We start from the raw sequence: 26401 nt of genomic DNA, 5'->3' as shown, positions 1-26401 counted from the left end.
AGTTGCGGCGGGGGCGCTCGACGGCGGGCCTGGAACGCTCTTTGGGTCCAGAAGGCTATTGACCCTCTGTGTCCTTGACCTTTTGCGAACTTCGGGGCTCCCCTGCTCTTCCAAGACTCAGTGGAGCCTGGGAGCCGGCGAACGGTCCACGATGGTCTGGGCGAAGAAGGCAAAGACTCTGCTGGAGTGGCTAAAGCACTCAGGCAAACTTAACAATTTCGATAGAAACCTGGAAAAGGTATTAGAGGCGAAAGCGCGGTTTCTGACGAAGGGAAAGAAAGCGCCCTGCTTGGTTCGTGGGTGAACGCTGGATAAGTTGTCTCTGGCTAGATTCTTTTGGATTGAGTCCCTAAACTCACCTTAGTAGTAATGATTACTGCTTTGATGGAGTAGAGTTATGTATGGGCTAGGTGTGCCTACGTTGATCTGTCCGTTTTTAAGAGGAAAAGGTAAGTGGATAAGTCAGCAAAGTGGGTGTATCTCAGGAATGGCAAGGAGTTACACGTTGGGACTTGCAAACTGAGGCTAACCATGGGCAAGTCCTCAGCTGTTCTTCTATAGGAGACAGTTGAGAGGGGGACTCCAAGTTCCTTGGAGGAGAGGAGAGTCGGGTTTGTGGTGGTGTCTCATTGGTTGAGTTGCGAAGGATTCTTAGCTTGTTGCTGATAAAATCTTTTTTCCGGCTGGGATTTATAAAGTAAACTGGGAGGAGTGGTAAGTGGGGGAAAGTTCCCGCTTTAGGGCTTCACCTCCACCTTTGGAAGGAGGTGTTTTATAATAATAATTTGATAATCACAGCATTGTATAATTAAAAAGAAATTAATTTTAGTAAAATAGTTTAACAAAACATTTTAACATGTAGTCAATACAAAGAGGGCTAACTTTCTGTACTTTGAAGTCGTGTGAACTGTACACTTAGAGCACGTCTCAGTTCATACTAGCTGCGTTTCAAGTGCTCACTACTGACAGGTGGCTAGCGGCTACCATATTAACTGCACAGGTCGGCATCATGGTAGGTGCTCTGTGTGTTAATTTGATCAAAAATGGATTTTTCGTATGTTTCGTGTGGGCAGATTTGTTCAGGCTAAATAGGTTTATGCATAGTGATCTGTAAATCTAGTCATGAACATGGTTTCTTTTACTGTTAGTTTTAAAGTAATGTGATCTAGACCGGCGGTTCTCACTTGGGGGTGGATTTGCTCCCCATGGGGCATTTGGCAGTGCCCTGAGACATTTCTGATTACTACAGCGGGAGTGTGGTAGGAGTGGTGGGGCTGGCTTCTAGTGAGTAGAGTGAAGGGATGCTGCCAAACATCCCCAGTGCAGATTCCCTCCCCCTGTCCCCACAGCAGAGAATGGTCCAGTCCAAATGTCAGCAGCGCTGAGATTTTGAAAACTTGACTTAAAACCATGCTCTTAATCATTCGCTTTGATCCAGGTCAAAAGTAGATAAATTGCTACTCTTATTATATATACATATAAACCATGTCTTTGCACTGGACTTAGAGTTGGCTGTTCAAATCATATGATTTCTTTCTCTAAATTTCTGGTTAATAATTCTTAAAGTCTCTTTCTTAATAAAAGAAGTGTAGTTTTTGTGCCTTACGAGATCTTGATTGATAAAATCATTTTATGTCAAAAAATTGTCCCTTTGGTGATCTAAATATGACACCAGAGATTCTTCAAGGCAAGAAATGCTTGCTTTTAAGTACAGGATTTTAAAATGCAAGATTACCGTTAAAATTAAACTGGAGTAAAAGATGTACATGGTCTCTCAGACACACTTGTCCTCTTACCCCATTGCTTTTGTAAAGACTAGAAGGAATTATGTTTCTGGATGTAAGAAGCAAGTGAGATGTACAGAACTATTGTGTCAAGTCTGCCCCATTACCCACTCCCACAAAGTCAGTGAATCAAGTATAAAAACACTGGGAAATTTGGCTGATGATATTCCAGAGGATTTTGTTTTTTGGACAGATGTTTGGAGATAGCATATAGAATCTGATAAATGATGGTGACTTTCTGTCCCTCTATAAATGATCTGTTGAAGAAAGCAAATTGAATATTAGTTCTGGTATAGATGTCAAGTCAATGCATGAGATCATACAGGCTGTCTTCTTTTTAAAAAAAAAAAAAAACCTCTGTTTTATCAGTGTTTATAAACACCCACAAAACCTATCTTTTATAAAGCACTGATACAGAAAGACTAACACTCAAAATAAAGTCCTGATCTTGCTATAAGATCACTTTTAAATCAGTCAGCAAACTAAGTACTGTGAGATTATAAAGAAATACCCATCGACTTCCCAGGGGGCGAAGTGGTAAACTATCCACATGCCAATGCAGGAGACGCAGGTTCGATTCCTCAGTTGGGAAGATCCCCTGGAGGAGGAAATGGCACCCCATTCCAGTATTCTTGCCTAGAAAATTCCATGGACAAGAGGAGCCTGACAGGCTACATTTTGTGGGGTCTCAAAGAGTTAGACACGACTGAGTGTGTGCACACACACACACCACAAACTCCTCATCACAATTCCTCACCCTCCAGGAATTTATCATCGAGGAGAGGAAAAAAGTGGGTTCCACATGGGGCTTCCCTGGTGGCTCAGACAGTAAAGAATCTGCCTGCAATGCAGGAGACCTGGGTTTGATCCCTGAGTTGGGAAGATCACCTAGAGGAGGGTGTGGCAACCTACTCCAGTATTCTTCCCTGGAGAATCCCCATGGACAGAGGAGCCGGCTGGCTAGTCTTTGGGGTCACAAAGAGTTGGACACGACTGAGCGCACACACACACACACACACACACACACACAACATAAAGTTCACCATCTTAACCATAGTATTCAATTCAGTAGTAATTTTTGCATTCACATAGTTGTACAACCATCACCACCATCCATCTCCAGAACCCTTTCCATCTTGCGGACCTGGAACTCTACCATTTAGGCAATAACGTCTCATTCCCTTTTTTCCCCAGCCTTGCCAACCACTATGTATAGTGTCTCTGAATTTGACTACTCTATATACCTCATATGAATAAAGCCATTGCATCCCTTTTATATATTAAAGCTTTCAACTAGTTCTGCAGTAAAGAAACATGTTTCACCTTATCATGTTTAAGTTACTTGCCAATGGAACTCTCATGCCCACAATAACACACATGAAAGTATATACTCAGAAGTCTCAAATGAGATCTGGAAATACCAGGTGAAATCCAACACACAAAGAAAAAGGGCAGGCAGTTCAGAAGCCAGGTTAAATTGTGTCGCGTCATCCTTGTGGAAATGAGAGGTAAAATATAGGTGAATGAGCTGTCTCAAGAGGAATAGCACAGACTAGAGAGAAGCATTAAGGATTTAAGACTGAACCCCGAGGACTTACAGGGTTGAGAACAGTAAGTAGCCTTTGAAGACTATAGAAATGGTTAGGAAAGTAAGAATAGACCTTATACTTACTAGAAAAACTTTGAGGCTTTGGCTCTACCACAAAAGGATAGTGATATTACTTGAAGTTTAATAAACATGATATGCCAACAGGTATACCTGGACTAGGGAATAGATTATTTACTTTGTTGCTGTTTGATTTGTGATTTTATCATAATGCGCTCATCGTATTTACATTCCTGCAGGGCATCACTCCTTCCTGGGAATGACTCTATTCCAGTTCTACATACCAAACTAGATTAGCTGCAAAAATTCTCCCCAAGTTTGTGCTTTCTCTCTTGAGAGGAGATCTAGAGGAGTGAAGAGACATCACCCCAGTCCTCAGTCTATAGGTTGTGAGGAAGGTCTTTCCTTATTAGCCCCTCTTTTCCAGGTTGAAGGCAGCAGAGGAGCTGTAATCGAGAGAAACCTTGCCAAGATGATCATTGTGAACATAGGCCTTCATAGCATCTACCTTTGTAGGCAATCTAGAATGATTGGATAAAATCCGCCATTTACCAGCCTTTGGGGAAAAATACTGCTTATAATCCTGCTTAGCACATCTCTCATCACCATCACCACCCTGCCAATGACGTGAGTGGAATGGTACTCCAGCTGGTTAAATCTTCAGGGGATATTTAAGTTCCTCTGAGCTCTTCCCTAGGGCTTTGCTCGCCTCCCATGGCGATCAGTTCGTTAACTCTTGGGTTTGGTCTTCCCTTATAGTCTCCGCTGGTTCCTCAGTCATTCAGTTCAGTCGCTCAGTCGTGTCTGACTCCGCGACCCCACGGGCTGCAGCACGCCAGGCCTCCCTGTCCGTCACCAACTCCCAGAGTTCACTCAAACTCACATCCATTGAGTCGGTGATGCCTTCCAACCATCTCATCCTCCGTCGTCCCCTTCTCCTCCCGCCTTCAATATTTCCCAGCATCAGGGTCTTTTCAAATGAGTCAGTTTTTCACATCAGGTGGCCAAAGTATTGGAGTTTCAGCTTCAGCATCAGTCCTTCCAATGAATATTCAGGACTGATCTCCTTTAGGATGGACTGGTTGGATCTCCTTGCAGTCCAAGGGACTCTCAAGAGTCTTCTCCAGCACCACAGTTCAAAAGCATCCATTCTTTGGCACTCAGCTTTCTTTAGAGTCCAACTCTGACATCCATACTTAACTAGTGGAAAAACCATAGCCTTGACTAGACAGACCTTTGATGGCAGAGTAATGTCTCTGCTTTTTAAAATGCTATCTAGGTTGGTCATAGCTTTTCTTCTAAGGAGCAATTATCTGTTTTCATGGCTGCAGTCATCTGCTGTGATTTTGGAGCCCCCCCAAAATAGTTTCTCACTGCCTCCATTTTTACCTTTATCTTTCAGTGTTCAAGTACCTCAGGGGAGGCAGGTTTACTTAGTGGACCTGAGTCCAATGAAGACAAAAACACTGTCTACTTGAAAGATTTGTGAGGACTAACAGTGTCTCAGCACCTGTAAGACATGCATATACATTTCTGAGCATGGTCTCTAACACAGAGTTAGCCACAGTTAATAACCAAATAAATATATGTGCTCCATATAGCCTGTATCTTGACTGAAACCGAAATCTTTTTTTTTTTTAAACAGCATCCTGCCCTCAGCCCCATTCTTCAACAGAGAGATAGTTCTCCATTGGTTTCTTCCCCCACAAGACATGTTTCTTAGTTCTGGGAAGTTGGGTAGCGAATCAGTCTTCTGATTCTAAAGAAGAATCAGTCTTCATTGTTATCTTCCATTGATTTACTTATTCTACTTAGGGAGACAAGAACTGGCAACACTAGGGATTCCCTGATGGTCCAATGGTTGGGACTCTATTTTCACTCCTGAGGGCCTGGGTTCAGTCCCAGGTTGGAACTAGGATCCCACAAGCTGTGCAACAGGGCTGAAAAAAAAAAAAGAATTGGTAACACATAAAAGTATTTCTCTGCCATATCAAGAGTGGCCAGTGCAAGGGTATCTCTATTCCAGTATACATTTTCAGCCAATTTTGTATCTTAGTATAGCCTTTGGCCTTTCAAGTTGGGTGGATAGGTTTAGTCGCTCAGTCATGTCCAACTCTTGGCAACCCCATGGACTTGTGGCCTGCCAGGCTCCTCTGTCCATGGAATTCTCCAGGCAAGAATACTGGAGTGGGTTGCCATTTCCTTCTCCAGAGGATCTTCCCAATCCAGGGATCAAACCAGGATCTCCTGCACTGCGGGCAGATTCTTTTTTTTTTTTTCATATGATCTCACTTTATGTAGAACTAAGAAAAACAAAAGACAAACAGACCTCAGAGATACAGAGAACAGTTGGTGATTGCCAGAGGCAGGAGTGGGTGGTGGACACAAGGTGAAGGAGTCAAAACATACAAACTTTTGACAATATACAGCCTTGTCGTACTCCCTTCCCAATTTTGAATCAGTCTGTTGTTCCATGTCCAGTTCTAAGTGTTGCTGCCTGACCTGCATACAGGTTTCTCAGGAGACAAGTGAAGTGGTCTGGTAGTCCCATGTCTAAGAATTTTCCAGTTTATTGTCGTTCACACAATCAAAAGCTTTAGTGTAGTCAGTGAAGCAGAAGTATATGTTTTTTCTGGAATTCTCTTGCTTTCTCTATGTTTCCTAGTGAATGTTTGCAATTTGTTATCTGGTTCCTCTGGGCAGGCAGATTCTTAACCATCTCCACCACCAAGCTGGGGGGAGAAGATCCGTATTAAAATCAGTATTCTGCAGTGGAAGGTCAAATTGACGTTTGTTTTACCTTTTGCCATCCCAGCCTAAGTTAGATAATCAAATGGAACACTAAGAACTGACCTCTGTTAAGTATACTGTACCTTGAAATTACAGTATACTACCTTTGGTGACTTGGAGAAGGAAATGGCAACGCACTTCAGTATTCTTGCCTGGAAGATCCCATGGACAGAGGAGCCTGGCAGGCTACAATCCATAGGGTTGCAAAAAGTCAGATGTGACTGAAAATGCACGTGCACACACGCACCCACCTTTGGTGACAATGAGGCTCTCCTGAACTGCTTAGCTTTTTCAAACTGTCTCTACCTGTCTGAATTCTGCCCATCCTTCAGTCTGCAAATAATTTCACAGGATGCCTTTCCTAATGTCTCTTCCCTGAAAACATACTTGGATGAATAAGATCCTAACTTCCAGCAACCTGTATTTATCCTATTGGCCGTCATTCACTGTACTGCAGTGTGTGTGTATTGTTCCTAGAGACCGGAAACCTCTTAAGAGCAGAGATTTGATCTTGTTCGTCTTTAGACTGCAGTGCTTCAGAGTCTAGTAAATGCCCCAGGAAGGTGAGTTTATATCTTGGGTCTCTTTGGTGAGCATTATTAGTTTTTATGAGGACATCTTGTGGCTAGATCATTTATTGAATGATAATGATCCCATTCTAACATTCACTTTTCCATTGATTTGCCTGTTAAGCAAAACATGACATTATTTAGAATGGTTTGCATTTTATGGTTCTGTTTCTATCAGGGCCTTCTAGGGGATAAACAGCAGCAAACAACTCAAGTTAGTTTGTGAAGTTCCAAAATGCCTTCCTGGTGGGAGCAAAAACGCCACTGTACATCTAGAGATTCTACAGTTAGCAACAAGGGAGACTGGGAGGTGGACAGACGTAGACCTGAATCTCAGTTCTGTCATATCCTTGGTGATCTTGAGAGTAAACCAGTCTGAATGCAAACTCCTACAAAATGGAAACCATCTCTCCCTTGTTACATAGTGCATGGAAAGACTGGCAGAGTGCCTGACTTGCGGAAGTGCTCAGTAAATGGCAGTTGTCTAGAATGGAATTGTTTAATGCGTGAGACACCCCACCTCCCCCAGATACAGCAGACACATCACATAGCCATCCATATTGTCTGAAAACCTCTAGTGACAGCAAGAATTACTGCACTGGATGCAACACATTCCATTCACAGTTCAGTTCCAACTTCTAAACTTTATCTATGATGTTTTTTCCTAGTAAATAGGATATAAGAAACACATTTATGTTTCCTTTCTAAAGATGTTTGATGTTAACATTTTAAATTCATTGTTCCACATTTTATCTTTCATGTAATTTTTTTCATTATGATACTATAAATGGGGCAGGACCTTAAAAGCAGCAATTTAACTTTGCTGGATTCTATTGAACTTTTTTTATACTAAAATTTTAAAAATTGTTTTAAACCATTCATTATGAAGTCATTCTAAAAATTACTTTGTGCAGTAATTAGGGAACATCCAAATTAAAACTACAGTGGGCTAACAGACCACAAGGACCACCTGACTTTGTTAGTGCAAAATTTCTGAGAAGACATGGAGCGATGCCAGGTTGCTGTACATAAAGCTGAAAAGCTCAGATGGAATGTTTGATTTCTGCAGAGTAGTGGAGATTAAGAACTACTGTTTTTCCCTAAATATTCCTTTTTATTTCAACACAATTTACTCCAGAATTAATTTCTATCAAGAGAGACTGGTAACTTGATTTTCAGTTTCTGAATCAACTTTTGGGGGTGGCTTGGTTTAATCCAATGACAGTTCTTGGTAGAGCTGTTTGTGCTTTTCTAATACCACCAAATATTCAAAATTCTCTTTTTTTCTTTGTTAACACTTAGGTGACTCTTGTTTCTGCTGCCCCTGGGAAAGTGATTTGTGAGATGAAAGTAGAAGAGCAGCATACCAATAAAATTGGCACTCTCCATGGCGGCATGACAGCCACCTTAGTGGATGTCATATCATCGCTTGCTCTGCTATGCACAGAAAGGGGTACATCCGGAGTCAGTGTTGATATGAACATAACGTATGTATCCAAACTGTACCCCAAATAACTTTTTTCAATGTGATAACTCATTTCAAACAACTGAGACTACACACATTTATAACAGAAATAAAGCATGAGTTGCCCTGAGCTGGTCATCCTTAAGTGCAGCTACAGATTTGCCTTAAAAACATTCCATGGTTTTAGAATCTAGAACTAAAGGGATTTCTAAGTACAGTATATATTAGTAATAATAATATAATCAGGAATATATAATCAATGATAAAAGGGAAGTCAAGTGGACCTTAGGAAGCATCACTGTGAACAAAGCTAGTGGAAGTGATGAAATTCCAGCTGAGCTATTTCAAATCCTAAAAGATGATGCTGTGAAAGTGCTGCACTCAATATGCCAGCAAATCTGGAAAACTCAGCAGTGGCCACAGGACTGGAAAAGTTCAGTTTTCATCCCAATCCCAAAGAAAGGCAATGCCAAAGAATGCTCGAACTACTGCACAATTGCACTCATCTCACACAATAGCAAAGTAATGCTCAAAATTCTCCAAGCCCAGGCTTCAACGATACGTGGACCGAGAACTTCCAGATGTTCAAGCTGGATTTAGAAAAGGCAGAGGAACCAAGAGATCAAACTGCCAACATCCATTGGATCATAGATAAAGCTAGACAATTCCAGAAAAACATCTACTTCTGCTTTATTGACTATGCCAAAGCCTTTGACTGTGTGGTTCACAATGAACTATGGAAAATTCTTCAAGAGATGGGAATACCAGAACACATCACCTGTCTCCTGAGAAATCTGTATGCAGGTCAAAAAGGAAGTTAGAACTGGACATGGAACAACAGACTGGTTTCAAATCAGGAAAGGAGCACATCAAGGCTGTATATTGTCACCCTGTTTATTTAATTTATATGTAGAGTACATCATATGAAATGCTGGACTGGATGAAGCTCAAGCTGGAATCAGATTGCTGAGAGAAATATCAGTAACCTCAGATATGCAGATACCACCCTTATGGCAGAAAGCGTAGATGAATTAGTCTCCTGATGAAAGAGGAGAGTGAAAAAGCTGGCTTGACACTCAACATTCTAAAAACTAAGATCATTGCATCCAGTCCCATCACTTCATGGCAAATAGATGGGGAAACAATGGAAACAGTGACAGGCTTTATTTTCTTGGGCTCCAAAATCACTGAAGATGGTGACTGCAGCCACGAAATTAAAAGATGCTTGCTCCTTGGAAGAAAAGCTATGACCAACCTAGACAGCATACTAAAAAGCAGAGATATTACTTTGCCGACAAAGGTCTGTCTAGTCAAAGCTTTGGTTTTCCCAGTAGTCATGCATGGATGAGAGTTGGACCATAAAGCAAGCTGAGCACTGGAAGAATTGATGCTTTTGAAATGTGTTGGAAAAGACAATTTTTCCACCTAAGCTACAGAAGATATGTTTTTTGGAAGGGGAGGCAGAAGTTAGGGTGGGAAAGCCAATGTTATTTGACATGAGATCAGTGTAAACAATATCAGTCATCAGGTTTCAGTCTAAATCTTTCCTTAGGCTAACAACGTTTAATCCGTCTTTACTATGGAAAGGAGCATGCAGTAAGCAAATCACAAGATTAAAATGCAGAGGATCTTTTGAGATTAACAAGAACTGCTGGGGCACTGAGGCACATAATTTTGGCCTTTCAAAGTCTGTGTGGCCAAAGTTTTGGCCACCATCAGGAGCTGCCTAAGATCCAAGAGGGCCTCATATTAATTCCTTGTTTTTAAATCATTTTAGAGCTGAGTAACTTTGGCATATTGGTAACAAAACAGTATTACCTCATGTAAGAAGTTGAGCAAATTAAAGCTTGGGGGAATCTTTCACTAGCCCCAAATAAATATGAAGTAGGAAACCTAAAAACAAAGAAGGGCCGCAGGGCTGGAGAGCAGTTGAAAACCCGTTTATGGGAAAACAAACTTGTGTGCATGTAAGGAATCAGAAGGGATAACGTGGGTCAGTATCTGCCATTCAAATTACAAAGGACAGAAAGTTTACTGATACTATTCTTGAACTATCTAGGGAAAAAATAAGGCTGTTACGAGATGCACTCAACTTTCTCTTTTAAATTAACTAAATTTAAATTTCCTTTCAAGGTACATATCACCTGTTAAAATGGGAGAAGACATACTGATTACAGCACATGTTTTGAAGGAAGGAAGATCAATTTCATTTGCTTCTGTGGATCTGACGAACAAGGCCACGGGAAAATTAATAGCACAAGGCAGACATACCAAACACATGGGAAACAGACCATCTGAAGGCAATGTGAAGAAGTCCAACAATGAGCGTCCCGAGTAAACCTGACAGACAAATGTAATTTTCAAAATAGCACAACTAGAAGTAGCCGAGAAAGTCTTTGGGGAAAATGCCAGAGGTCAAGTGGAATGCAGGACGGGGGGTTGTCTATAGTCTTTGATTTTGAGCCTCTTAAGTTTGTCTGTAATCATGTGATACTTGGATGAAAACATTCTTAGCTCAGAGTGTTTTGAAAACAGGTAAAAGCTCACAGGGCCATTTGAGGTAACATTACCTTAAAACTAAAACCTAGTATCAAGCTAAAAGACAAATTAATGATTAATCCTTAAATTGTAGGTCCTTCTCAGCTCTAAAATGCTACATTTTTTGGAAAACCCCATTCCAATATTATAGACTTTCAAAGCAGATGAACCACAGGCCACACTGAAAAATAAGTGAGCAGTCCTCAGTAAAGTTTAAGGCAAAGCAGATTAGTGATAAATAGCCCAATTCAGGATTGGTGTATTTTACAGTGGTGGTAGTGGGGAGCACAGAATTACCCCTTTTCTAGTACCTAGGATAAGACCATGCAGATCTTCAATCTCCTAATGCTTGGTATTGGAAAGACCAAGTTCACAGATTGTTTAGTCAGATTCTCAAATTTCTGTCAACTGTGGTATTTATAATTGGTTTCTGCATCAGGGTCTTGGTTCTTTCACAACTGATGATCATAAAGGAAGTAATTTCCTTTGGAAGTTGGAAATAGTTAAGTTAAAGGTTGATGATCCTTTGGCTGTATTAGAATACAACATACACTTCAGTATATATATAGCCCTGTTTGCTGTAAGGGCAGAACAGACTTGATAATAGCAGCGAGCACATAGGAAACCCAGATCTAGTATTGCCCACCAAGAGTAACTTGGGATCCTTGAACAAAGAGCCGATTTCAGAGCTGGGGGGTGGGATAGGGAAATAACAAGATGAACCTAGCTTGTATTTGAAAGTCAAGAAGTGCGCAATAAAACAAGGTGTGAAAATTACATAGCAGTGTATGACGCAGAGAGCTCACACCCAGTGTTCTGTGATAACCTAGAGGGGTGAGAGGTGGAAGTTCATGAGGGAGGGGACATGTATACCTGTGGGTGACTCGTGCTAATATATGGCAGAACCCACACTACTGTAAAGCAATTGTCTTCCAATTACAAATAAATAAACTATAGAGCATTGAAAAGAAATGAGTCCATACTGTTTAGGTAACAATAAATGGCTGAAACAGGAGGGCTCTTCCTTGTTAACAGAATGCTGGAACATGTAAATATAAAATAGTAACTATGAAACTGGGAACTAGGACACCACCTTCACCAGTGAACGGGGACATGGATAAACAGCACACGAGCAGTGTGTTTCTGGCTATTAACTTCAGGGGGTGTAACATCACTTACAATGGGCAATGACCAGGATACCTAATCCAAATTTAACCACAAAGGCAATCACTCAAATACCAAATAAGGGCATTGTTTTTTTAAAAAATTGGCCTGAACTCTTCAAAACTTGAGTATGAGGGCAAGTTCCTAAACCTTTGCACCTAGTTCCACTCAGGGCGGTTATGTAAAGAGTTTACAACAGTCCCTGACCATGAGAAAGTGTTCATTTCAAATCGATTCCAATTGTCAATTATCAGAAAACATGGAAGTGCATGATGAAATTAAGAATATTTTTGTCTTTTCCACGAAGCCAGGTATAAGGCCAGGATGGTAATTGTTAAAAGCTGACAAAATGTCTTTGATTCCCATTCCTGTAGAAATTACAAACCCAACTTCTCTTCTGAGTTTACAGTTTAGCCATGGGCTAAGGTCTCAAGAACAGGTACCCAAGTTACTTAGAAGAAAAGTTACCACTTCGAGTTTTGTGTATTCACCTGAATAGTCAGGGAACTTTCACCTATTTTATTTAGGTTTTCATTTATTCAAATTCCAACCAGAAGCTAAATACAATTGGAAACCGGTAAGCACTAAGTTTTACTCCAAAGGAGTAGGATCATTCAGATTTACTCCAATAAAAGTATGCAACCCTTAAGCAAAGCTTTTCTTCATTTAAAAGAAAAATAAAACAAAAAAACTATACAGTAGTCTTTCCTTATGTTCATTGCACAAAATGAGTTCTGCTTTTAGAACTTTGACACTCAATGGTGTTTTTTTTCCTCCCCGCACAATTTAAGATCCCAACTTTAATAACTTTTCTACATCAAAAAAACCCTAAGTTTTCCTTTAGGATGGTGTAAAAACCAGTATTTCTGCACAATTCACTGGAATTGTTTTTCTTTATAATAAAAATCTCTTCTTTTCAAAACCAAAAAACAAAAACCAAAAGGAAAGTCCTCTACCTATTGTGGTTTCTGCAGCTATGAATGTATTTCTCAGTTTCATAGCCGCTTAGCTACTTCAGACTCCAGATCTGCTTTAAAAGTGTTTAACTGTGTGCACACTCGGCAGAATACTCTTCCATAACAGCAACTTGGGGAAAGAGATCTGGAAATAAAATACATACATTTATGAGTACCAGGAAACAAACATGACCCAGTAATATATGAGGCAAGACTGCCTACAATGAGATGCTTTTTAAAGATTTCTTTCCCATGGTTGTATCTTCTTTTTCTTTTTTAACAACCACTTTTGGCCATTAGAATGAATCTGACACTGCTCTGAACAACGGTGATTATAGCAAAGCTATAAGTTTTAAAAACGTTGTTTATACCTGTTAACATTCACTTCTCACCCTCCAAATACTGATGACAGGTGTCAAAGAGGCCAACACCAGCACAAATGGAAAGACCATCAAAAATGAGTATCACCTTGTGCTTTCAGAAACATTTAAGCATTTCAGTGTACAATAGTCCTTTCATTTCACACTTTTAGTAAGATGCTGATGCAGTGCAGCAAATATGCAAAGCATCTTCTTTCACACAGTCCGTGCAGAAGACATCTAATTTAAGTTCTGAGATACAAATGATTAAAAAAAAAATCCAGGATGAACAAGTTTCAAAATGCATAGTGTTCTGTGCATGAGTCCATTTTTCTTTACTCTGAAAGATAAGTGGTAAGGAAAAAAAAAAATTGCTGCTGCACTCTCTGATCTTCTCCATTTTGCTGGTCAGCACTCTATTCTGGCATGTAAGGATGGAGGTGATCCTCAATGGTGCCAACTGCCCAGTGGGTAAGCTGTTCCTGTGGCAGGTAGAGGCAGATGCTGCATAACTTGAAGATTGTAGCTTTGTTTTTTGGAGTCTGGAACGGGAAAAAAATTTTTAGAATATTAAGAAGGACCTCAACGCAACTGGCCAATTATCACATTAAAACCTCCCATAATTTATTAAGCACTGAGGAACACAGTAACAAAGCATATACAGTGAGGCAAGAAATTATGGTCCCTATTCATAAGGAACTTAGTCTAGTTAGGACAGAACCCTGACATACAAGATACAGAAAAAGAGTCAACATGATACTAAATGTTGACAGAATTTAACTTAAAAGTTACGAAAGTCAGACTACTAGCTAAAAGAAATTAGCATTAAAGGCATATCGTGGAGATAGATTTGAATAGAGGTTTGCAATCATGTTTGTGTACAGAAAGACAGATGTGGTGAGAGCAGAAGGTAGAGAAATCAGAAATAGGTTAAGAGATTTAAGCATATCCTGAGGTAAAGGACAAGGCCAAAGTATTAACAGATAAATCACACTCATTAAGTATTTTTAAAAAGCAGTTACCATTTTAACATCTAACTTCTGATAAACAAGTGCTAGGTACTTTCACAAAAAACTAGGGCTAGTAAGTGGAAGATGAAGTCTGAACCCAGAACTACCTTCAGTTTTGCATCTTTTCACTATAGCACCTCTTAAAAAAAAGGCAAAAGAACAGAAGGTGGACCGAGCCCGTGTCTGAAGCGGTCTACATACCTGTGTACATAAATGAACCCACACATACATATTTTTTCATTTTAACTTTTAAAACCTAGGACTTTCATTTACTACATTTATAGAAAGAATATTATTACAGAAGTTACTTGTCCAAGGTCTCATGGCCAGTAAGTTACTGCATGTATGTTAGAATCTGAATTCTAGGCATGAGCTTCTATACCACCACCCATTCAAAATTTTTTTGGTCTAGCCCTTATAATAAATACATATTATGTTAGAATATAAAGGGCAGATCTCTGCTAGATGATTTCAATCAAATTTCTTAATTTCTGATTTCCTTAACTATAAAATGGGAATAGTAAGATCTATCCATCAAAAAACTGTTATGAGGATTAAATGAGCTCATACATGGAAAGCTCTTAGTATTGAGTTTGGTGCATAATAGTTGACTCCTAAACAACATGGGTTTGGGCTGCTCAGGGTCACATAAGCAAATTTTTTCAATAAATATATTGGAAAAATTTGAGATTTGTGAAAATTTGAAAAAATTCACAGATAAACCACACAGTCTAAAAGTATCAAAAAACAAAAAGGTTATGTCACGAATGAGTAAAATATTATGGACAGACGACACGACACTTAAACACAGGGATTGGAAAGGAATACAGACCCTAAATGCAGTTGAAAATCTCCATGTATAATTTAGTCTTCCCTCCATATATACAGTTCCACATCAGCTAACTGAACAAACCATGAAGTCAGCCAACTGGACTGAGCAGTATGTATTTATTGAAAAATTTTCACGTGTAAGTGGACGAGTGCAGTTGAAACCTGTGTCATTCAAGGGTCAACTGTAGACACTAGCTGAATATCCTGCTCTACAGTATCTTCTCAGTAAGTAACTCAAACGAAAGTATACTATAAGCAATTAAAAATTAGGATAAAAGAGTCAACCAAAAAATATTCACCACAGGAGCGCTAAGGTAAATAAGAAACTAAAAACAAACAAGGCCCAAAACAAAAAACACCCCACCTAAATTATATGGTTTTCTATCAGTTTTATCACATGCTTCCAGTGAAATTAATTTTAACTACCAGTTTCTTTTACTTGTAACTACACCATAAAATTACTTACTATAAGGTACAAAATGTACAGTCTTCCCAAATAGCCTATCAGCTCCTTGAAGGTAGCAGTATGACTCCCATTTCTAATTCTCTAGTACCTTGCACAGACTTGCTCAAATAAAAACAAAAATGTTCTAACACAATGCAATTGGTATCGTACTTTTTTAAAAAATCACCTTCTCAATGAGGCCTTTTCTGGAGACATTACCTAAGGATTCACACCAAACAGTATAATTCCCTCTTTTCTCTTAGTATTTATTACTTCCCTACTTCTAGGTTTCCCACAATGAAATGCCAACCCATAGGGCAGTAATCTCTAACTTGTTCACTGCTATAGAATACCTGACACTTAGCACTCATCTGTTGAATGAATGCTAGATAAATTACAATGATGCTATTTTTAACAAAGTATCTATTACCCACTACAAATTCTAAGTGATGACATTTATTATTTTATTCAAAATACAGATTCTGATTACTGCAAACTGAAATGACTTTTAGAAAAGCTCCCCATGTAGATCTAACATGCAGCAGTTTGGGAACCAATGTTCCAGGTTAAGGTCAGGACATCTGTTTCTTGGTTTTTAAATAAATTCAAAATAATGCAATACTGAAGGGGCAAATCAGAATTAAGTAACATACAGAAAATAATTTACTAACCGGTAAACTTTTAAAACGAGCCCTTGTGTGGTTTACAAAAAAAAAAAAATCCAGCTTACCTGCAAGTGCTGTCTGTCAATGAAGAGAAACACCGACTGGTTAGGATTGTTGACAACAATTCCAGTCTTTTCCTTTCGGCTCAGTACATGCAGAAACTGTTTTTCATAGTCACCGTGATGAAACTCAAATTTGGCCTAAGAAATAAGACATTTACATGTAACCGCAAGCGTTACACTACCTAAAACGTCTACTGCACACATATGCATGAAGTTGTGCTCTCCAATATGGTAACCAATAGAGGCTACTTAACATTTATATTAATTAAATGGAATTGAAAACTCAGTTCTTTAATTGTACTGGCCGCATTTCAAATGATCAATAGTCTCATTTGGTGGCTGGTGGCCACCATTCTAAATAATCTCTTGGGATACAAAAGATTTCCTTCATCACAGAAAGTTCTATTGTGTAACACTTCATAATTTGACCTTCAAGAGAAACTATATTGAAGTGACTAAATTTTAATACTCCTTTTAAGCCAAATATCATTAAATGAGATTTTCAGACCCACTCAGCTCAAGGCTCCTACTTTAGTACTTAGTCCAATAACACCACCCATCTTTCTCTTATGTAACAAAGAATGCTACAGATGGCTCTTGGAAAGAAATCTATTTATATTCCAATCCTAGCTACAGCACACCTCACTACTTATGTGACCTGTGCAAACCCCTTAACTTTTCTAAATTTTAGCTTCCTCACCTATAAAGTAAAAGGGCTCTAACCCATCAGTTAAGAGGAGTAAATGAAATGTAAAAACCACACCTGAAATATACTTCCAGGCCTCACAAAGGTGAATATCTAAGGATACAGGAACCCCTCAAATTAAAAAAAAATGTTTTTATACACATTTTTTTCATATTAGTAAAGTTTTTACATTATGAAGAACAGTTATAAGTCAGTCATAACATTCTTTTGATCTTTTAACATGAGGAAGATTATCAAACAAATGTCTATGGAGAGGCTAACTGACAGGTGAAAAGACCAGGCTAACAGGGAATTCAAGAAACCCGGAAACCTTAAACAATCTGATATTTTAGAACAGTGAACTGTAAAAATGATTTGGTTCAAACAATCTTTATTCTCCCGTTATGTCAAAGACAGTAGAAAATACTAACATGGAAAAAACATCAGACCTTGCTGTCTAGGGTTTTACTACCCAGTAGTTTTTCTCATAAGCCATAACATAAAATATGGTATCCCCTACACATGACTCTACATAAAATATTGGCACAATTCAAATATTTTTTGAACTCAACACGAAAAGCATGTTAATAGATACTGACAAATATAAATAAGATTATCTCAATCTTAAGGGACTCACATACTGCTGAAGAAGCAAAGCATATAAAAACGTAAATCCTAACTTACTTCAAACCTTTCCCAGAATATGATATGGTTATTTGTAAAAAAAAAAAAATCTTAAAATGGGTTCTTACTGTTAAAAGCACCATGAGAAGAAAGACTAAATAACTAACAGTAAACAATGAGGGCAGTATTATAGCAGATGATTTTGGATTGGGCCTTGAAAGATGACAGTAATTTTCCCTGGGGAAAATAAAAATGGTAAGCAATTTGGAAAACGCCATTCTAAGAAACAGAACCTACACAAACACAAGTGTGTCAAAATCAAGATGCTGCTCAAAAAAGACAGCTTCAAGTGTTTCACTATGGCATGTATCAGGGTGGATGGAAGAAGCCAGTAGGTAACACACTGACAACACATTTAAGTGAGACTGAAAAAGGCTTTGCCTGTGTTTCTGCGGCACATCAATTCCATCCTGTTTGAATATCCAGAGTTTGGGAAAGGAATGGTCCACACGAAAAAGAAAACTAATAGGCAGCATGTAAGAAACAATTCCCAGAGGGAAAGTAATTCTGAATGTTTTAATAGCGTGATGAAGAGCTAACCTGCAGCAAAAGCATTAGGAATGAAGAGGAAACAGTAGACCAGACCAACTTTAATAGGACCTCCCTGTTCTTCATAGTACTATGAATATGGTAGAACTCAAAATATTTTAAAACAATCTTTACTGTGGTTTCTATTAAATCTCACTACTGAAGTATTCTGATTTTAAAATGCTTTGAGTCAGAAAAAAAGGTGTGTGAATTAAAGTTTGCCTTTCTTTCACCTATCTTGAGAGAATAAACCCTGCTCTTTTTATTTAAGGTTTCTCATTCAGGATATTTATATTAAAATTACTTCAAAAAAGTATGTTTGTTTTTACACTGCTAATTATAAAAATATTATCTATACCCTAGATAATCCTATATCCTACTGCTTACATTCAGTCCATAATTTACGGTTTTATCATTCAGGGAACTTTCCACAGGACAGGGTAGTGAATTAAGAGCGCAGGCTTTATAGTCAGTCTAGACTTAAGTCTTGACTACCACTTAAATGCATGACCTTGGATTATTTACCTATCTGACAGTTTCTTTGCAAAAGGAGGTTCCTATCTACCTAGTTTAAGGACTGAGATTCAACATACATCAGATTTTATTTGAAAAACAGCCTAGCAGTCAACACTCAATATAACAGCCAAGATTTTAAGGAAAAATAACACTTGAGACTATTTTAATGCAACTATTTTTTTAAAACAAGGTCTGAGAGAAAGACAGGGTACTAGAAATTAAAAAACATTCTGTGATAAGCAGACCTAAGTTTTTCAAATGGGAAATTCTGAACTGAAAAAAACAAAAACAAAAACCTAACAGTGCTTCTGGAGAGCAGCACCATTAAGGTGTAAGACCTGCCCTGATAATATGCCTTTTCCATTTCTGTCTTCTATATTCAGCTTAAACTCTCCAGCGCATTCATCTTAGTCAGATGTCATCAATTAAAACAACACACAAACATAGGACGTTCACCTTTATCTAGCCTGTCAAATGAACCTTAGAAAAATGACAACTTATTTGAGCTGATGTGTACCAACATTACCATGTGGACAGGAGGAGGATTATACCCAAAAGCAAGGATAAAAGCAAAATTTTTTCAATGACAACTTTCACAGTCCTAAGCAATTAGTTCAAAATAAGCCTTCTAAAATTTAGTTTAGGATACTTAGTCTTTAAATAAATGTAATTACTTCTTAGTTTGTCTGATTGCTAAGTATGTTCATTGTAGAAATTTACTGAACATATACATATATTTAAGTAAAAAAGGAAAAGTTACCTATATCTGACCTAAAACTAAGCACAATTAACATTTTGGTGGATCTTGTACTTACAACCATGCACACACAGATAGACTATAAATAAAATTACATCAACGCACAGAAAAATTCCCTTAAATAAAACATTAGAAATTGTCAAGCACATTAAATAACAAGTCAAAACATAGCCAAATGTCAAGGAAAGTTAGTTAAGAACCACTACTAGATTATTTTCTCCTATGAAGCCTTATATACAAATCAACTCCTAGGAAAGGGTTTCTTCATTTCTTAGATGAGATTCCTCTGAGAACCACGGTTAAATACAAAATATTTTAAAGTGAGTGTGGTGGAGGGGAAGAGATTTTTCTAAAGTTTATCTATGGGCCCCACTATAAATCAACAAATGTCTACCTTAGAACATTCGCTCTGACCATAATTTCAAAGACACACTGGGTAGTCAGAACCACCTCAATCTCAAGAGATTCTATAATCCAAATGCTGTCCATTCTTACAACAGTCAAAAGGCCAGGAGGGACTCATGAAGGAAAACCTATCAGAAAGCATATTCCTAAGGAATTTCTTAAATTGGACCCTATTCTCTGAGTTTTCAACTTATTCATGTGTTCACCACACTTATTTTAGAATGAAATACCTGAACAGGCCTAAAAGGCTCATCAGATTCCTTCCACCTAGAGAACAGGAGACAGACAATTTTTTCAATATCATTCCGAGGCCAAAGAATGAAATCCATCTCTTGAGTACAGCCAATTACATCCTGTAAATTGCCACACACACACAAAACATTACTTTCAAATAAAGCCATAACAAGCAGTTATCACAAATTACAGGGTCTGACTACAAAAACATTTTCAAGTGCAAACGGTTCACTAAACTGCTGACCCTTAAACAACCTGGGCAGGAGAGACACTGATCAGAGTTGAAAACTGTGCATGTAACTTTATAGCCAGCCCCCCAAAGCTGCAGTTCTTTACATGCGGATTCAACCAACTGCAGACTGAGTAGTACTGTGAACTATTTATTTTAAAAAACCCACATAAAAGTGGGCCCTGACAGTTGCTCCAAATCCGTGTTAAGGGTCTACCATGTGTTATGTCTTTTAAGAGGTGACAATAATAGGACTGTATACAGCCTGAATAGTTCATGACCTAATTCTAATTTTTACCTTGTAGAGTTCACATATAATCAATCAGTCCAATGTTTATCATATTGAGATCTAAACTCATCAGTGCACGGTGAAAACTGCAACTGAACCTCTCATTGTCTTTTAAGTTCTTGTACCATTATTTTCAATCTTCAAAATCAGACCCTAATTAAGCAAAGGTGTCCTGAAACTTCTAAATCACCTCATTACAGGTGAAATGCCGATTACTGAGCCCAATTAACCTCTTCCAGACCACTACATGGTTTATCTCCAGCTGCCCCCAAGCCTACTAATGATGGGGCCGTCTTGTTCAAGTTACTTTGCCCACAGTAACTTTCAATGAGTTGCAGAAGTTTAGACAAACCGCCTCAAAAGTTTCTTATTTACAAGGGGCAAGATGTTTCATTCTCCCCTGGAAAAGGAAATCTCAGTAATATATGAATCACAACAATGTACACCATTACCAACACAGTAATGGTTAAGAAAGTTACCCGTTTTAAATTCCATTTTTAAAGAGATTTATTATCACCGTTCACTACCCATTCTTAGGAGGGGAAAAAAAAAAAAAGGCAAGTTTCTCACAAAAGCCTACCCAATCAAGACTTAAAAACAGAACTCACCCTTCTCATAGACTGGTATCGAGGAGCATGGAGCTGCACCACATCTTTCTGTAAAAGCTCTATGGAACTTTCCAAGGAATAGCTGGAATCTCGCACACCTTTCAGGATATTTTCTTCATAATTATTTGTCATAACTGGTATAACCTCAGACACTTCAAAAAGTGCTGATTTTTTCTTCTAAAAGGGGAAAAAAAAAAAAAAGGTGTATTAACCTACTGGTAGCACATTATCTCTTCACACCCAGAGTTCATAATACAATGTTTTGTAGCATTATTCTAACACAGCAAAATTCTTAACTGAAGCCATTTCCGTACAGAAAACACAGATTTTCAAACTCGGTGGATCCCTGTTATTCCCTCAACCCCCTTACTTCCCAACCCACAGCCAAATAGACTATTATCAGAATGTTTAACTGCATGTTTTTTTAGCATTATGGTAACCAGAGCAAGAACTTATTTTGCACAATATTTCTTACACAATGAGAAACAAACACCAGATACCCCTGCGGTTAAAAAAACAAAGCAGTGATTTACTCCTGATGCAAGTTCACTTAACTGGTTCTACATACAGCAAAATCAAACTCTCAGCAGTTTAAAATCAAGGCTCTAGGGTCAATTTCCATTATTCCGAAAGGAAAAAATGTCCACCAAACCTTCAAACTTAGTTAAGATCAAGAACTCATCAATTTAGCTTATAAAATTCATGAACTGCTCAAGACAACTGTCTGGATACTGTCCAGTCAAAGATTTCCATAGGTGTGAGAAGAGCTAGATGATATAATTTGCAGCATCAGACAGATTAAATTCAGAAACCTAGTCTATTTTTATCTCGTATTTCTAGTGAACCTACGTTATAATAGTGTCCATTAAAATCTGGTCTTATCAATTCTGCAATTAACAAAAAAAGAAAAAAGCAAATCCGTGATATTCAATCTTGAGACAATCATTTCAAAACAAACCACTTTCGAAATCACATTTTATGCTATACCTAGCAGCTACAAGAGTTCTTAAATACTAATATCTTTAATAGTGGGAATAAATATGTGAGAAACTTTCAAATTAAAGATACACCATGCCAAGATGGTGTTTCTGATGTGAAATTAGCTCACAACTTAAGCACAAAATCAAATTAGTGTTTCCTTAATATATAAAACCTAACCTCATGTCAGATAGAAATTGTCCATTATTTTAATTGCCAAAAAAGTTATGTGTTCCCTGACTACTCACAACTCATTATTTGCTGTTTTACTGTGGAATTAACTCTAACACCAAAAAAAGTGTACACTTCTTTTGGTCATGTTGTACTTCTAAAGACATATTAACCCTTACAGTAATTAACTGCTACTAAAAATAAAACTGCATTCTATTTCACTAAAGGGACCAAGAGCAAAGGTAAACTACAACATGTAGCTTAAGAACCAGAAAGCTTTCGGCAAGTAAACATTTTGATTCCAATTTACTACTTTCAAACATTCTATATACCTTAAATAATCTTTAAATTCAGTAACCAAGTTCTCTATATAACTCCACGTAAATAAAATTTATTGTAAAACAAAAACCCAAGTTTTACAATGCTACTCACCCCATGTTAACTAAAAGTGGATCCTGCTCAGCTTTCAATTAGGTTATTTCCAAACCAAAGAGCACACAAGCCTTTTATTCATAGTTACACCCTAACTCCTTTGACTGAGGTAATTACCTTAAGGGTCAAAGTTAAACCATACAAATGAAGACTTTTGTCCACCACTCTTTAACCCTAACCAAGTAATATACACTTACAAAAAACCTTGTGCTAAATCACATTAAGAATTTTAAATTACCTTCTCCTTGAATACAAAGGCAATATACATCTTGAAGTCAAACTGGTCAGCTAGAGATTCTTTTTTCTTTCTAAGCTGAGCACGTAGTCTGTTCAGAGCTTGTTTCTTCCGGGAGTTTGGGTCCCCCATTTTGAAATACAGGTGGTACTAAAGCCTTTGGAAATTGTCACTAAACTATGGGCACTTTTTCTTAAGACTCAAGTACAACAGAAACAAGTCATTTTTTTTCCTGCTAATATGATTGTATAGCTAAAATCACGACTGCAACCCAAAAACTGCACCTTCTGGCAATATTAGCAGACTGTCATATTACAGGGTCAAGAAACAAAAGCTGCTGTCCAGTCATGTTTGGACAAGAAAGGTCTGGGGTCAGATGGGAAAAAGGAAGGGAAGGAAGGAAGGAAAGAGAAAATACTTGAACTAACTTTTTGGAAAATACATTTGGCTTCACTGCCAAAATAAAGGTGGGGGAACGGAAAAACCTATTAATAGGATTTAGGTGTGCAATAAAACACAGTTGACACCAGTCCAATCCTTAAAATCCATCCGGATCTTTTTTCCCTCTTTTTAGAGAAGGAATAATGAAAAGAAATGAGGAGGGGGACTGTGATCCTTACTTTCCAAATATCAAAGGAAAAAAAAAGCCACCAAAATAACCTTCCCCCAAAACCAAAGCAGGGTAGGTGAATGAAACTGAAATATCCAATTGGACTTTACCCAGCCAGATTCATGGCTGTAGTACCTAATTAATTCTTAGTTATTTCAGATTTCACTATTGCTATGTATTATCAGTGCGTGTTATTGATTACACTTGGTGGTGAGCAAAGAGAAAAGTGCAAAATCGGTAGAGAAAGAAGGGGAGAGGTTCAGGGTTTCCCTGCAATCAACTACAGTGTATACCGGGGGCGGGCAGCTGTTGCCCAAAGGAGCCGTAAGAAAAAACAGCGGAGTCATTACCAATTTCCCCATCACCCACATTTTCACCATCAGGCGGCTGCTAATGCTGCTGCCAAGGAGAATCATGATGGCAGAAGAAAAAGGGGTATATAATACGATATAATAATGATTCCGGCCCTGTGGTTAGACCTGATTAATGCCCGGGATCCCAACACCCCAAGTCAGGCAATGAGTCCTACATTCCCCGAGGGACCGTTCCCTATGAATCTGCCCGCGTGCAAGACCGTGGGGGGAGTGAGACTTATCTTCTTGTGAGCATTGCTGAGGCAAAGGTGGCGGGTTCTTCTCCCAAAGCCCAGGCAGTGCCCGGGGACCACCTGCCTTCCACCCCCCGGAGGGCCCACCCCCACCCTTTGCCTTCAGCGGCAGCGACTCACTCGCACCACGGGAGACACTGGATCACTCGGGTTTTCACTCATTTCACCGTGGAAACAATCCCCGCCCGGGTAGAGGAGGCGGGAGAGGGTAAAGGGGAAGGATCAGTGGGAAGAAAAGAAAATAGTTGCGTTAATATTAATTACTTTTTAAAGTATGCCCACCCCACCCCACCCAAGGAAAGGGAAAAAAAAAAACTAAGTTCCCGGATTCCGGATTCAGCTCTCACATTGAACAGACCATGTTTCCCGACTTTGGATGGCTTAGGGCGGGGTCGTTAAGTTGGCTTCCCGAAGGAACAGGGGGGATGGACTGGAGGCGGCTGGGGCGGGGTGGGTGACGGGGAGGTCCCCTCCCTGTCCCCGCGGAGACCGGGACTGGCGGGCCGACTCTCGGGCGGGGTTCGGGCCCTCTAGCCGCAGCCTGCGGGCGGAGCGGTGGCGGCGGCGGAAGAGGCGGCGGCGGCGGGGGCGCTGCTCGCAGCACGGGCAGGAGCCATGTCAAGAGAAAACCACCAGCCAACTGAGCCCCTCCATCCCCGCTGCAGTGCGCACTGTGACCGGGCCGCCCGCGCTGCTGCCGCCGCTCAGCCCCCACCTGGGACCCATAGTCTGGCTCGGCGCCCCGGGCGGCGGCGGACGGGAAGGACGCGGAGACGGCGGCGACGGCGAGAGCAGAGAGAGGAGGAGAAACGAGGAGGAAGGGGGAGGGGGGTTGGTCTGGACCGGCGGCGGCCGAAGGGGAAGAGAGGACGGGGAGGGGAGCCCTGCGCTAAAGGGGGCCTGTCAGCGAAGGAAACCCCCCAAAACAAAAAGTTATTTCAGTTCAAGCATCTGCTCTGGAGTCTCTCTTCTCCGCACGGATCGAGTTCCGGCTCTCGGAAAGAAGGTCGAGGAGACCCGGAGGGGGGAGAGGCCGAAGCGGAGGGTGAGCGTCCGCGCTGGCACAGCCTGGTTTCCCCCCCACGGTGGCTGCGGAAGCGACAGCGGCGGCCTCGGCGCCTCCCAGGTCCGGGGCAGAGTCGCGTCTGAGACGAGAAGCGAGAACAAACAACTTAAAATGGCAGCGACGGCCGCTGCGTCACCCGCCCCTCACGGGCACCGCCCCGAACGCTCTGCGGCTGCGCAGCGCGCGGGCCGCCACCATCCGCGCAGGAGCGAAGGGGGGAGAAGACGGGCTGTGGTGAAGGTTTACATGCTTCTCAAGGAGGGAAGAAAGAAGGGCAGGGGCAGAGGGTGTGAGCAAGCCTTGAAATGGGTGACTCTCCGAGCTGAGGCTTCTTGGTTGACACTCCCGCCTCAAAAGGGGAGTTTGAGAATAGACATCTCCCCCTCTTGTCCAGAATGCAGTTTCTATGGGGCGTGGAAAGAGCCGACCCAATCTCCCTCCGCCCTCTCCGTCTGGAGGGCCTGGCTCCCGAGTTGGCGCCTCGCCCCGCCCCCGCAGTCGTCATAAGGCCACGCCCTTACGCCCTCCCCGACAGCACCCGGATGGACTCGCCCTGCCCTCATTTCGTGCTCCCTCAGACTCGGCCGGGGCGCGGGAGAGGCGGGGCCGGTGGGCGGGGCCGGTGGGCGGAGAGAACACGAAGGCGGGGCGGGGTGGAGGAGGAAAAGGGAAGTGTTTGTCGGAGGGGAGGCGGAGATGCTCATTTCAATTCGTCGCGGTTTTGTTTCTCAACCACTGATTGGCAGGCCTTTTGCGGGTCTGCCCCGCGCGGTCCCGCGCCGTTGAGCGTTCGTTTCCAACACCTGCACTTGAAACGGCTAAGCCGCCGAAAATGGCTCGTGTTGGTCTCACGTGGCTCTCTGTTTCCCGCCTGTCCACGTGCGCGGAGAAGGGAGGGGGATCCTCAAGCTCCGAAGGTCAAAGACGCCGTTGGAGCGTTGCTCTTGTGGCTTCGGAGGAAAACTGCCGAACCTGCCCCATGCATCATTGCAACCCTACTTGGAGAACACAATTTCTATGGCAGTCCGCCACTCAGGACCTTAGACCCTGGGACCTGTCCCTTAGGTGGCTCCTCAAAATATGAAGAGCATATGTGTAGGACGGACCCACACCTCTTCGAATC

General features: G+C 40.4%; 2 protein-coding genes across 4 annotated transcripts; one reads left to right on the top strand and one right to left on the bottom strand.

Moving 5' to 3' along the window:
• The first annotated feature begins 1 nt into the window (after position 1).
• On the top strand, positions 2-11724 carry ACOT13 (acyl-CoA thioesterase 13). The gene is made up of 3 exons (XM_055405873.2): positions 2-238; positions 8052-8236; positions 10348-11724. Exons 1-3 carry the CDS (start codon positions 152-154, stop codon positions 10550-10552), a joined length of 477 nt encoding a protein of 158 aa, XP_055261848.1. The 5' UTR covers positions 2-151; the 3' UTR covers positions 10553-11724.
• A 669-nt stretch (positions 11725-12393) lies between these two features.
• C23H6orf62 (chromosome 23 C6orf62 homolog) lies at positions 12394-25382 on the bottom strand. 3 transcript variants are annotated; one of them, XR_016036082.1, is made up of 6 exons: positions 22999-25381; positions 21180-21356; positions 20050-20172; positions 16248-16382; positions 13244-13773; positions 12394-13017 (listed from the first exon to the last, which is right to left on the bottom strand). XR_016036082.1 is itself a non-coding variant. In XM_055405872.2 (5 exons), exons 1-5 carry the CDS (start codon positions 24372-24374, stop codon positions 13648-13650), a joined length of 603 nt encoding a protein of 200 aa, XP_055261847.1. In that variant the 5' UTR covers positions 24375-25382; the 3' UTR covers positions 12394-13647. The 3 variants fall into 3 exon arrangements, 2 of the variants coding, with proteins under 2 accessions (XP_055261847.1, XP_055261846.1); XM_055405872.2 differs by having other exon boundaries at positions 12394-13773; positions 24333-25382; XM_055405871.2 differs by having other exon boundaries at positions 12394-13773.
• Between the last annotated feature and the right edge of the window lie 1019 nt (positions 25383-26401).

The sequence above is a fragment of the Moschus berezovskii genome, chromosome 23 (genome assembly GCF_049115385.1).
Source record: "Moschus berezovskii isolate FMDL1 chromosome 23, NW_MosBer_1.0, whole genome shotgun sequence".
Taxonomy (NCBI): Eukaryota; Metazoa; Chordata; class Mammalia; order Artiodactyla; family Moschidae; genus Moschus; species Moschus berezovskii.
The sequence above is the reverse complement of the archived record's forward strand: the minus strand, read 5'-3'. Positions and strand labels throughout refer to the sequence as shown.

Coding starts and splice junctions, on each gene's coding strand:
- ACOT13 (XM_055405873.2), top strand. CDS start 152: ATGGTCTGGGCGAAGAAGGCAAAGACTCTGCTGGAGTGGCTAAAGCAC. Junction 239..8,051: donor TCGATAGAAACCTGGAAAAG/GTATTAGAGGCG, acceptor GTTAACACTTAG/GTGACTCTTGTTTCTGCTGC. Junction 8,237..10,347: donor AGTGTTGATATGAACATAAC/GTATGTATCCAA, acceptor TTTCCTTTCAAG/GTACATATCACCTGTTAAAA.
- C23H6orf62 (XM_055405871.2), bottom strand. CDS start 23,127: ATGGGGGACCCAAACTCCCGGAAGAAACAAGCTCTGAACAGACTACGT. Junction 21,357..22,998: donor CCTTTGTATTCAAGGAGAAG/GTAATTTAAAAT, acceptor TTCCCCTTTTAG/AAGAAAAAATCAGCACTTTT. Junction 13,774..16,247: donor TTGACAGACAGCACTTGCAG/GTAAGCTGGATT, acceptor TTCCCGTTCCAG/ACTCCAAAAAACAAAGCTAC.